The sequence below is a fragment of the Pristis pectinata genome, chromosome 9, assembly GCF_009764475.1.
Source record: "Pristis pectinata isolate sPriPec2 chromosome 9, sPriPec2.1.pri, whole genome shotgun sequence".
Lineage (NCBI taxonomy): Eukaryota > Metazoa > Chordata > Chondrichthyes > Rhinopristiformes > Pristidae > Pristis > Pristis pectinata.
Genome location: NC_067413.1, coordinates 82987838 through 83000977, shown reverse-complemented (window position 1 = coordinate 83000977; position 13140 = coordinate 82987838). Strand labels below are relative to the sequence as shown.

General features: G+C 41.0%; 1 protein-coding gene across 1 annotated transcript in view; it reads left to right on the top strand.

Annotated features, from left to right (window-relative positions):
- ube2wb (ubiquitin conjugating enzyme E2 Wb) overlaps positions 1–12138 on the top strand; it is a 50941-nt gene extending 38803 nt beyond the window's left edge. The window contains exons 5-6 of the mRNA XM_052023696.1: positions 4976–5051; positions 11317–12138. Of these exons, the coding sequence (XP_051879656.1) occupies positions 4976–5051; positions 11317–11330 (90 nt within the window). The 3' untranslated portion in view covers positions 11331–12138. The remainder of the gene's footprint in view (positions 1–4975; positions 5052–11316) is intronic.
- The last annotated feature ends 1002 nt before the right edge of the window (positions 12139–13140 follow it).

Below are 13140 nucleotides of genomic sequence, written 5' to 3'. Positions count from 1 at the left end.
ATTGCTTCCTCAAGAAGTTGGGTAAATAGAACTAGTTAAAGATTAACAATAAACATCTTGAACCTTGAACAGTTTCTTGTGCTGTGCTAAAAAGCTGAGTTTAGCAAAAACCCTCCTGGCCCTGGATGGTGAATATCCATCACTGGGAGAGATATTCCATTTTGTGGAAGATGGATGGGGAGTATGAAGGAGAGAAGTCAAGTTTATCATGATTTTGTATAGCAGACTATAACATTTCTTGCAAAGTTAGTAGAATACCTTATTAGAGTACTGATGCAAGGTCATTCACTTGAAGCATTTTCTCTGTTTCTTTCTCCATGGATGTTCAGTATCTGATGTCTTTTTCAATCTGTAGTATCTGCAGTATTTGTTTTGAAAGTTTAAAAAGAAGCCTTTTTGACATTATTATTTTGTTTAAAAGGAAGTGGTTGATAATTTCAATCAAATTAGAAATAATATCCTTGTGTTCAAATGTTCGACATTAACATCTGGTATTCCATAACATTGCAGTATTAAGGTAGCATGCCTGTTTATTTAAATAATGTGCCTTTGCCCCCACTATACCTTTGTTGCTTTGTTCAAGCCCAAGCTAGCAGCAGAAGGGCTTAGTGGGAATTTAGTTGGAGCAACTGCATTATCAACAATTTGAATATATGTATTAAAGAATTTTGTGTGATGCAAGTGCAACCCACTACCAATGGTGACACTAGAACATAAGAATTAGAGTGCACTGGTACCCCAATTAGTGTGCAGGATACATGTTCAGGAATGAGAGTGCACTAAACGGAGTCATTATAGCATTGTACAGGTGTGTTACAGACAATGCTGCCAGGAACCTGCTACAAATCCAGCATGAACCTGACTTGGTGTGGCATGGTTGCCTGTGAAGACTGCTGTTGGCTAGGGAGAGTGTTGTAGCTGCTCAACGTTATGGTATGGGGCTCAGTACTGCATCCTGGCTGGTAGTGTGTGAGGGCCATTGTTGGGGATTGGCAGCCTGAGATCTCCCTCATCATGTGATGGAAGCTGTTGTCTTCACCTCTTTTTGGCTAAACAGCTCTCTCCAGTTCAGAAATTTCACTATGATAGCGAGAGTTGGAAGATTATGTTGCAGCTGGTACAAGATGTTGGTGAGGCTGCAATAGTTGGTGAGCACTATTGGTCACCCTGTTATAAGATGGACATCATTAAGCTGGAAAGAGTGCAAAGAAGACTTAGAATGTTGCCAGGACTCTAGGGCCTGCGTTATAGGGAGAGGTTGGGCAGGCTAGGACAAGCGTAGGAGACTGAGGGGTGACCTTATAGAGGTGTATATAATCATGAGGGGTATTGATAGGTTGAATGCACACAATCTTTTTCCCAGGGAAAGGGAACCAAAAACTAGATGGGATAGGTTTTAGAAGAGAGGGGAAAGATTTAAAAGGGACCTGAGGGGTAACTTCTTCATGCAGAGAACGGTGCATATATGGAACGAGCTGCCAGAGAAAGTAGATGAGGCAGGTACAATAACGGCATTTAAGAGACATTGGATAAGTATGTGGATAGGAAAGTTTTAGAGGGATACGGGCCAAATGCTGGCAAATGGGACTAGCTTAGGTGGGCACCTTGGTCTGCATGGACAAGTTCAGCCGAGGTGTCTGTTTCAGTGCTTTATTCTTCTATAACTCTAACATGTTGCAATGAGGATATTAGAACCCTGCAACTAGATATAGATAGGTTAAGTGAGTGGGGGGGAAATAGGCAAATTAAATTTAATGAAGGAAGGTATGAGGTTATGTACTTTGGTAAGAGGAATCTGAAGGCAGACTATTATCTAAATGGAAAAAGTTTGCAGATGAGTGAAGTACAAGGATCTAGATGTTCTTGTGCATGAATCGTAAAAGGTAAGCAGGGAGGTGCAGCATATTGGCCTTTCTTGCAAGAGGGTTGGAGTTTAGAAATAAGTATTGTTACAATTTTACTGGGTATTGATGAGGCCACACCTGGAGTACCATGCACAGTTTAGGTCCCTTCATTTAAGAAAGGATACATTGGCATTGGAGGCAGTCCAAAAGAGGCTAATTCTTCTGATGAGAATGTTGTCCTATCATGAATGGCTAAAGAAATTAGATCTATATTCATTGGAGTTTAGAAGAATGAGGGGTGGTCTTACTAGACCATATAAGATCCTGAAGGAGCATGATGGGGTAGATGTTGGGATGTTTCGAGTAATGAGAGAATCTTGAGTGAGGGGATATTGTTACGAGATGAGAGGATAGTCATTTAAAGCTGAGGTGTGTTGGAATTTCTCTCAGAGGGTTGTGAATCTCTGGAATTGTCTACCCTGGAGACTTGTGGAGTCTAGATCACTGTGGGTATTTAAAAAAGAAGTAGAGTTCTTGGTAGAAGTCCCTACATGTTACAGGTTGTCATGAAGGTGGTGTTTTCTGGTGACCTGTCAGGCAAATGTGTTGGTATTTACATAAGTATTACCATCAAGGCTCTTTCAAAGGAAAGATGGAGGATGAAGAACATGGTAAATTTATGATAATATATACATATATATGCTATCTAGTCTACCTAGCACCTATTCAGCTAGTTGAATTGGTGTATACGTAGTTTATAATGAGTTTATACTTGGGATTTGGAGTATTCAGCATATAACCATTTTAATAGTTAATAATCTGTTCCCTTTAGTACAGGGTTGTTACCGTTATTGGGCCAGATTCAACGTTGTGGTGAATTTTTGTTTTATAAAATGGATTGACTTTGTTGTTCGTTTAGCTATTTCAAAGTTATACAAAAGCAGAAATTCAGTTTCATTAATATCACGATGGCTGAATTTCAAAGTGTATGAAACTACTTGGCCTGATCTGTGAAAAATTTCAGTTGAAGGAGATGGAGTCATCCTTTATGGAGCGGGCTGTTCATAGTGGGTGGGAAGGGTGGTTTGGAGGAGGGAAGCCAAAGTCGAAGGGGGTGGATTTGGTGGCATGGAGTCATTGCCCAGTTCCCCCTAGGACGGGGGAGTGATTTCAATAAGTAGGGAGATTTTGTTATATATTGAATAATTCGGGTGTGCGAGTGTAGAATCCGACAATTTAAGATGCAGTAGGTGATCATTGGGCCTGTCATATCTTTGCTGGGATCAGTTCCAGCTCAGGAGGGAAGAGAAAATGTGTAACTAATTTTACCAGGTGAGGATGGGGTAGAAGACACAATTTGTCCATTCTGAATTCTGTGGAGATTTACTTGGTGAAAACAATTGGTGGCAGGATTTGACTTCAGTCCAAGGATCCCTAAAGGTTTCAGCACAGGTAGAAAAAATGATAAAAAAAGGCATATGAAATATTTGCCTTCATTAGCCAGGGCACAGTATATAAGAGCAGGGAGGTGATGGTACCACTTGATGAAACATTGGTTAGGCCACAGTCAGAGTACTATGAGCAGTTCTGATGCCACACCGTGGGAAGGACGTGATTACACTGGAGAGGTGATTCACCCGGATGCTGCCTGGGATGGAGCAATTCAGCTTGGAGGAGAGATTTGATGCGTGTTTGTTTTGCTTGGAGTGGAGGAAGGTGATAAAGGCATAGATAGTGAGAACTTTTTACTTGTAGCAGACGTGTCTAAAACCAGAGGGCATGCGTTTATGGTAAGGAGTGTGACATTTAGTGGGATCTGGAGAGAATTTTTTTTTAACCCTAAGGGTGGTTAGAATCTGGATTGCACTGCCTAATTGGACAGGGGAGGTAGAGACTTGCAGAACACTTGAGTATCTAGAAGAGCGCTTGAATTACCTCAGTATAGAAGCTTGCAGACCAAGTGCTGATAAATGGGATTAGTATAGATGTGTACTTGAAGGTCAGCCAAAGAGTATGTTTCTATCCTGTATGATTCTGACTCTATACCCTGGGAGAAGGGATGGTTCAGTGTTTCTCACACTTGTTTCTGTTTAATCAATGGGTAGAGCTTGATTGGTCTTTCCATTTATTGGGACTGATGATGGGTTTCTCTTTGAGTGTTGTTCTTGCTTTGTGTTGGGTTGTCATCTTTCAATATAGCGAGACAGTGTCAAGATTTTATTTGGGCTGGGGTAGGTGAATGGAGCAAGTGTTAGTTAGATTCATTAATTAAATGATTACATGGTTTCAGACTTCATTATCCTCTGAGGCTCCTGTGAATGATATTCATTATGCACCCTATCCTAAAGTATGGGATACCTTGCCTAGCACTTGGACTATGTGATTCCCTTTACTTTTTGCTAACCAACAGTAAAAGTAAATTTCAGCCAGTATATGCAAAAATAATGGCATTCCCCAAAAAGAGTGAACTCAAAAAAGGAGTGCAGAGCTCTGATTGAACAGGGAATTTACATTACTTCATACCGTAGGAAGGTATGAACAGAAATGGATCATGAGCTTTGATTCCAAAAATGTATTGTTCCTAAAGCTTAATTTTTGCATATTAAGTTTATCATCAAAATCTTATTCAAACATTGATTTTCCTTTCATGAAAACATTGCTATTTTGGTGCATTTTATACCCAGTAGTTATTTTGTTAAACCAAAAACAATTAAAATAATTGTTTCATTGCTGCTAGAGTGGATGGCTCTTGCAGTGGTTTCATTTACTGGAGTAGTTTACATTGAGGTATGTTGTTGATGACTATAAACCACAAGGATTGCATACTTCATTCCTTGCAGTTCCATCCCCCCTCAATCTCCATTGCATGCTAATGTGTTTCATGGCTAGTTCAGTGCAACTGGCTAAGATCAACTGATTTGGGACGGAAAATTGAACTGGATCCTCCTTGGTCAGTATGTTATAGCTACTGGATACACTGGCGACGCCAAGGTGGAAAATTGGTCTGCAGTCATGATGGTACATATTGGATAAGGTTATTCCAGAGTCTTGGGGTGAGTTGTTCTGATGTGTAAAATGAATTACCTTTGTGCATTATTGTTAACTATTTCGATTTATCTGCTTTATTACAGAGGCGGCCTCCTGATAATTCATTTTATGTAAGGACGTGTAATAAAAATCCAAAGAAAACAAAATGGTGGTATCATGGTAGGTGCAGATCCATATAGCATTATGCAGTGTGTTAGTTTAGAAATATTGGTCAAAAGTTTGAAATGTCAAATCATGATTTTGTTCTGCATTGTTATCTTGTTAAGCATTCAGAATGCATTGTCAAGAATGAAAGCATTAGTGGAATCAGCACTAAGAGAGGTAATATTAGCTTTAAATATAGAGATGCATCACCAATGGGCTGCTCTGCTGGGAACCTGGCATAAACTCCTGCCCTTCTGTCATGTGTTGCTGTGCTAGAAACTTGGTTAAGGGCACAGCTCTCCCCTATTGCTCTCACAGCAATGGAGCAGTTAAAGTGATCTAAGTGCTACCTGGCTCAGTGTAGAGCGAGCCACCAAGGTAATGTGCAGGGCTTGCCCGTGAAGACTGTTGTTGGTCTGACTGGAGTAAGCTGTGCAGGCACTCTGTGCTGAAATGTATGGACTTGGGGCCAGTGTTGGGGCCGCTTCTTTTTACCTTGTACGTTAACAATTTGGATGATGGAGTAAATGGTTTTGTGGCTAAGTTTGCGGATAACACCAAGATAGGTGGAGGAGTAGAGAGTATTGAGGAGACAGGAAGGTTGCAGAGAGACCTAGATAGTTTAGGAGAATGGGCAAGGAAATGGCAGATGAGATTCAATGTTGAGAAATGTGCAGTTGTACACTTTGGAAACAAATAAACGGGCAGATTATTATCTAGGAGAGAAAATTCAAAGTACAGAAGTACAAAGGGACTTGGGGGTACTCGTGCAGGATACCTTAAAGGTTAACCACCAGGTCGGATCAGTGGTAAAGAAAGTGAATGCTATGTTGGCATTCATTTTGAGAGGTATAGTGTGTAAAAGTAAGGAGGTGTTGATGAGGCTCTATGGGGCACTAGTGAGGCCTCATTTGGAATACTGTGCACAGTTTTGGGCCCCATATCTTAGGAAAGATGTGCTGATGTTGGAGAGGGTTCAGAGGAGATTTACGAGGATGATTCCCGGAATGAAAGGGCTTACATATGACGAGCGTTTGTCGGCTCTTGGACTGTACTCACTGGAGTACAGAAGAATGAGAGGGGACCTCATAGAGACATTTAAAATGTTGAAAGGACTGGACAAGCTGTTTCCCTTGGTGGGTGAGTTCAGGACCAGAGGGGACAATCTTAGAATTAGAGGGTACAGGTTTAAAACAGAGATGAGGAGAAATTTCTTTAGCCAGAGGGTGGTGAATTTGTGGAATTCCTTGCCAGGTACAGCAGTGGAGGCCAGATCATTGGAGGCGTTTAAGGAAGAGATAGATAGATATCTAAATAGTCGGGGTATTGAGGGATATGGGGATAAGGCCGGAAATTGGGGTTAGAATAGTGTGTTTTTTTTTGCTCTCTCCAATTTCTCATTTCTTTTTCTTTTTTCCCTTTTCTTTGGAGCAGACTCGATGGGCCAAATGGCCTACTTCTGCTCCCTTGTCTTGTGATCCCAGCTGGAACTGTGAGTGCAGGCCATTGCTCAGGGTCTGGAAGTGATGGTTCCAGGTGTTGACAGAAAGCCTGAATTCTGCAGGCTCTCTCATCACCTCCTGTTGGATGTAATGGAGAACGTTGTCTCCCCCTTTCTTAGTATGGCCACACAACTCTCTTCCTCTTTGGTACTAAACTTGACAACCAGCAATTATCATTGAGGCTACCATATAGAAACCTCCATGCTGGTAAGAGGTAAGCAACCAAAACGAAAGGGGTAACGGGAGGTGGGGGAGGCAATGTATGCAACAGCCATTGCTGGTCTCTAGCAATAACCTGCACTGCCCTTGGCCAGCCAGGTTGCAGCACTAAGCCACACATCTTGGTGCTGAGCAGCTGTGCTGCTTACCCCAGCCTGGCCAACATGTAACCATTGCATGCTGAGAGTCCCTAGCAGTACCTGCACTCCCTGTGCCAGTCCATGTGCAGCTCTGAGCCCCATGTCTAGGTGCTGAGCATCTACACTCTTGCCCTAGTCCACCCATCTTCGCAGCAGCCACTGTGCATTACCTCAGTGGTTTACTCCACACTGAACCATGTGGTGATGAAATTCTCAGTACACTGCTGTGGGAGCGCCAGTGGAGAGCAAGGGTTCATGCCAGTTTCCTGGTGCAGGAGCACATAGCCTGGGTGGATGTCTTTTGTTTAAGCACAGCAGGGTTAGTATGTGGAATAGCCACTGCTGAATGTTTGCACTTCAGAGCAAGAGTGCAAGAACAAATCAATGATCAGCAAGTAGTACTAAGTGGGATATTGGTGTGTTAAATATAAAATAAAACACATTTTTGTGGTGTGCTGCGCTTTTTTGATTTAAACGCAGCTGAAATTATTAAACTCAATTTTCATTGAGTTTGTGTTTAAATATGATAGTACCACAGTGGATGTTAACAAGCTGACTTCTACACCCAAGACCAATTGAATCAAAAAATGAATTGTTTTACTGAGCGAGAGAACCTTTATTTACCCATCTAGAACAACTTAATTTCAGACACTGAAGCATATTAAGTATATATTGGCCATGGAAAGGTGATCGTATCTATTTACCACAATGCTACCAGAAGACAGTATTAAGTAATGAAGATGTATAAAGATGGTTTGTGTCCTCTTTAGGTTAGGTTAAGGACTAATTTTGTTGAGATTTTTAAAGTTATAAAAAGATTTGAGAGGGTAAATGTAGACAAATGTTTGGTGGGGCATCCAGAACAAGAAGACATTATGTTAAAATTTGTGCCCGGACACTTGGATTTGAAATGAAAATGCATATTCTCCAGAATATTGCAGATCTGGAACAAATTTTCAAGATTCTTCAGTTAGAGAAGCTTTTGCTAGAGATACCCTATGATCAGGGCAAAAGATTGAAATGAGTTTACAGTAGTACCATGGGATATAATTTGCACAGTGATTAGCCATTTCATGGTTGTGGCAGGACGGAATCCTGTTTGAAGAGATTGAAATGGTGCTTTAGGAAAGATGTACATGTTTATGTACTAGTCTTATCTTTATATAATTGTTCAGGGACTTTGAAGAGGAAAGAGAACTTGCATAAGCAGTAGGTTTCAGGGTTTCTTTTTGTGAGGCAATGTTAATGGATAAAATGAGAGAGTGAAGGCCTAGGTGGAATTAAGAGGAATACTGGAGAAAACAGGGAATGTAGCTAAGTCAGAAAATAGTCTGGAGGGGACACAAGAGATTCTGCAGATGCTGGAATCTGGAGCAACATACACAATGCTGGAGGAACTCAGCAGGTCAGGCAGCATCTATGGAGGGAAATAAATAGTTGATGTTTCAGGTCAAGACCATTCATCAGGACTGGATTGGAAGAGGGCAGAAGCCAGAATAAAAAGGGGGGGGGGGGGAGGGGGAGGAGCATAAGCTGGCAGGTGAGTCCAGGTGAGAGGGGGAAGGTTGGGGGGTGGGCGATGAATGGAATGATGTGAGAAACTGGGTGATAGGTGGAAGAGGCAAAGTGCTGAAGAAGAAGGAATCCAGTAGGAGAGGACAATAGACCATGGAATAAAGGGAAGGAGGTGGGGAATCAGAGGGAGGTGATGGGCAGCAGGGGAAAGAGAAGGGGTGGGGGGGATGCCACAGGAATGAGAGAAAACAAAAGGGGGGAGGAGGGGAAACAGGAGCGGTTATCAGAAGTTAGAGAAATCAGTGTTGATGCCGTCAGGTTGGAGAATATGAGGTGTTGCTCCTCCAACCTGCATCTGGCCTCAATATGGCAGTAGAGGAAGCTGTAGATAGACATGCCAGTATGGGAGTGAGAAGTGGAATTGGTGTGGCTCGCCACCAGGAGATCCTGGCTGTTGCGGCGGATGGAGCGAAGGTGGTCGACAAAGTGGTCACACACTCTGCATCGGGTCTCACTGATGCAGAGGAAGCTGCACTGGGAGCAGCAGAAGTAACAAATTACACCCTTGGATTCACAGGTGAAGTGCTGTCTCACCTGGAAGGACTGTCGAGGGCCCTGAATGGTGGTGAGGGAGGAGGTGTAGGGGCAGGTGTAACACTTTGCACAGTTGCAGGGATGAGTGTCAGCAGGGTGATCAGTGGGGAGGGACGAGTGGACAAGGGAGTCACAGAGAGAGCGAACCTTGCGTAATGTGGAGCGGGATGGGGAGGGGAAGATGTGCCTGGTGGTGAGATCCCATTGGAGATGGCGGAAGTTGCGGAGAATAATGTGTTGGATGCGGAGGCTCGTGGGGTGGTAGGTGAAGACAAGGGGAACCCTATCCTTGGTATGTCGGGGGGATGGGGTGAGGGCAGAGGTACGGGGGGTGGAGGAGATGCGGGTGAGGGCTGCATAGATAGTGGTGGAAGGGGAACCCCGTTTACTGAAAAAAGAGGACATCTTTGATGTTCTGGAATGGAAAGCCTCATCACGAGAACAGATGCGGCAGAGGTGGAGGAACTGAGATAGGGAATAGCATCCTTACAAGTGACAGGGTGGGAAGAGGTGTAGTCATGTAGGGGAGGGGAGATTTATTTTTGTGAGCAGTGAAAAGAAATTAAAGCAGCAGAAGCAAGTCAGCAATACTCTTCACCTTTGTGACCAAGAAATTCCAGAGCTCCTTGCACTTGGTAAAAGATGGACTGCCATGGGATGCCAGGTTTGTTGCCAGTGGATTAAGGAAAGTATAAATTATCCTTGTTCTCTAGGGTAATCTCCTTGGGCTGGAGGTAAATATGGGGCCCAGCCCAAGAGGAACAACCACTTGTCAGCAAGTGGTCAGGTCGTCAATGGAAAGAAAAGGTGATTAGCTGTTATATAATGACTGGTGCCCCCTGACAATTCAAGTGGGGAAGGGTAGGCAGTAAAGAGCAGTGTACAGTTCTAAGTTGCCTAGGTGAATAGTTTATTTTCCAGGGATGAACTCAGGAAGAAGTGAGTTTGGAAGGGTGTAGTGCTGAGGAAGAGTTTGAAAACAAACTTCTCAATAACTAAAACTGAAGATGCTCCATGAGGTGAATATTGGGAGCATGACCAAAATATATATAGAAGATATTAGGTAATGATGTTTAGAGGGAATTCAGAGGTCAAATACAGCTAGTGGGATCAGAATGGATGATGGGGTTAGTCTTTTGAGAATCTGAAAGAGGCTCATGCATAGACTGGAGTTGGGAGGGTTGTTGAAAACTAGGATTTAAAGATGGAATGGAACAACACAGTACGTGTAAATGAAAATTTACAAGAGAAATGGGGAAGGTCTTATAGTTTTGGCTAGGGCTGTTGGTGAAAAGTATAGCTGGTTACCACAATGAATTGAATCAACTACCTCTTAATCCATATTTAAATTCATTTGCATTTGGTTGTATTGCTTATTATTTGCTTTGCCTCCTGTACTAGTATCAAATGCAAATATGGTATATCTGCAATTTCAATCATTTCATGTTTGTTCTGAATCTTGATTTTTTTTTTGAAGATGTGCAAGGCTTGTGGATTAGGAAAGGGTTGAAGAAGTGGGGATATCTCGGAAAGGGATGGGATTCGAGTATCGGGCTCATGAGAGAAAGATGGTTCAGAAGGAGTTCGGGGTGTGGGGGGGTTAATGGGTTAAAGCACGACAACTAAGTGGAAGTGGAGTAGAGGCTGAGGGATTACTTTAAAGAGCTGGCCACGGCTACTGCAGTTCCCCACAATGCAATGCATCAGAGAAAGATGAAGGTGCAGCAACGTGACATCTGTTCACGTCCTCGGACTGGAGAAGTCGTGGCAAAGGAGGGATTTGACAGAGACTGCCAACCCATTTCATGTGATGATATCATATCTAGATCTTATTGTCCCACATTATTGAGTGACTAAAAATAAAAATTGACAAAATTTGTTGTTTCTTATGAATTTTGTGTTTATTTATTTTCCACATAATTCTATAAGAGTGAATTTTATTCTGTGTCTCAAATTTTTGGATAGTGATTTGTGAATTCCATAAGGGAGAATTTCTGTAATTCGAACGGCTGTAATGCAGGGGTTGCCTGTATTTGTGCATTAGAATTCAGTAATGTGAATGCTGGAACATTTTGAATAGGGTTCACTGTGTCACAATGAAGATGACATACTTTTAATTTATCTTAAAGTTGTACGTTGACCTGTTTCTAATAACTGTCAGCTAATGGAGCTCAAAAATTGATGTTAATTTTAGATTGGTAAGACTTTTCCAGGCTTTACATCCTCCATATCATTTTTACACAACTGAGAATATTGCAAACCCCACTGTTCAGCTGAGTATTCTTATTTGGGTCTATTTTCGTTTTACAGATGATACATGTTGATGGTTCAGAATCTTGATCTTAGTAGAGGGAAAAGTACTGCTGAGTCCAAAAGCACTTTGATCAGTCAATCTTCGAACTTTAACAGAAACTTGCCGGCAGGCACTGAAGACTACTTCCTTCACTGCATTTTTACTGGTGTACATCTGGGCACATGCTGATAGCTGGTTAAGTCCCTGCAACTGACCCTATTTGGTTTATTAACAGTATTAATGCAGCACTTAGGAAGAAACGTTATAATTTTAACAATAAACCATCTCTTTATTTTTTTGTGTGAGGAGATACCTTGTGAGAAGGTTTAAAGCCCTCCTACATTGTGCAATAAATAGATACTGATGCATGTTTGGAGATTTACAACAGAAAGAAATCTGTGCAATAAAACTTACGGGATCCATTTTTAATTGACATTTGCAATTTTATTATTGTACTAAATTTAATGCATTATGGTCAAATGGCAGGGTATGTAAAAACTTGTGGCATGTTTAGGCTGCAACAAATTTCATTTAATGAAGCATTCCAGAACAGGAAAATTTTGAATATCATTTGTCTCATTTACAAAAATATATTTAATTTATTGTACTTGAGTTGAGCCAAATTGCCTTTTGAGCAATATATTCTTTGTCGGGATTTTTCGGGGTCATTGACTAGTCTTCAGTGTGGGCCCTTTTGCTCCTATTCTTTTCAAAATGGACAGTTTAAACTGGAACACATCCATTATGTATTGCTTCATATTAATTTTTTTTCTTCAGTGTCACATTTTTGTTATCATACTTGAAGCTTCTAATATGAAATATATTTTGAATGAAAAGCTGTTTTGTTGTAATATTGTCTTGTAAATTATTTTCATTTCACTTGTAGATGACAACTTGTCTTTAGTCCTTTACAATATAAAAAGTACAATTCATCTTGAAGGATACAATTAATGTTTTGACAAATTGTTTTTTTATTACGTAAAGGTGTTTAAATTGTACGCGTGTGTTTTTGGTTTATTAGCTTCACTTGATAATGGAAAACATAGAGCTAATCTTTGTTATACCATTATTTATTAATGAAATTAGATACCATAGGTTGGAATTTGAAGGTAATTGTAAAAATATGGGACTTGGAAAATAAATGCCACTGTGGCATTATTAGTAGTAGCAAAATTAGGGCTGAAAACTGTGGAAAACTACTTCAGGGTGCAACCTTAACCTCCAAAGATAATGAGGTAGATCAGAGATGACAGTGACCTTTTTCCAAAGGAGTGCTGATATGTCTAAGAAATGTAACCCTTTGTGTACTGAATCGCCTTAGCAGCATTCACAAGTTGATTTTGTTAACTCCTGCAAACACATTTTATAAATTTTTAATATAAGAAAAGAGATAAGTAAGAAAGCTTATTTTCTTCCACAGTACCCTCCATAAATCAAATTAAGAAGTCTATCCAAAGTTATTTTTAATGGTGCAGCACATCAGCTACATGGTGTAACATCCCCTTCTTGAAAATATGCAAAATTGTGAAGTTGTTTTGTGAGGGAATGTAACTGTAACTTTTTAACCTGCGTTTTATTGATTGACATCTTAAATTAATTTTCTTGTTGGATTAAGTTATCCACAATCTACTTTTATTTGCAACATTCAAGTAGTTTGTCAGTGCATAGCCAGTGGCATTTCTCAGCTCAATGATGATCTGAACAGTTGTTTATCAACACCTGACTCCTGATTTCACTGCTGTACTTCAATCGGAAGTGCCTATGTACTGATTGGCATTGGCCATAATATAATCAGAAATCTAAATGTTACGCTCCATGATTAACAGTTCAGCTTAAATTAT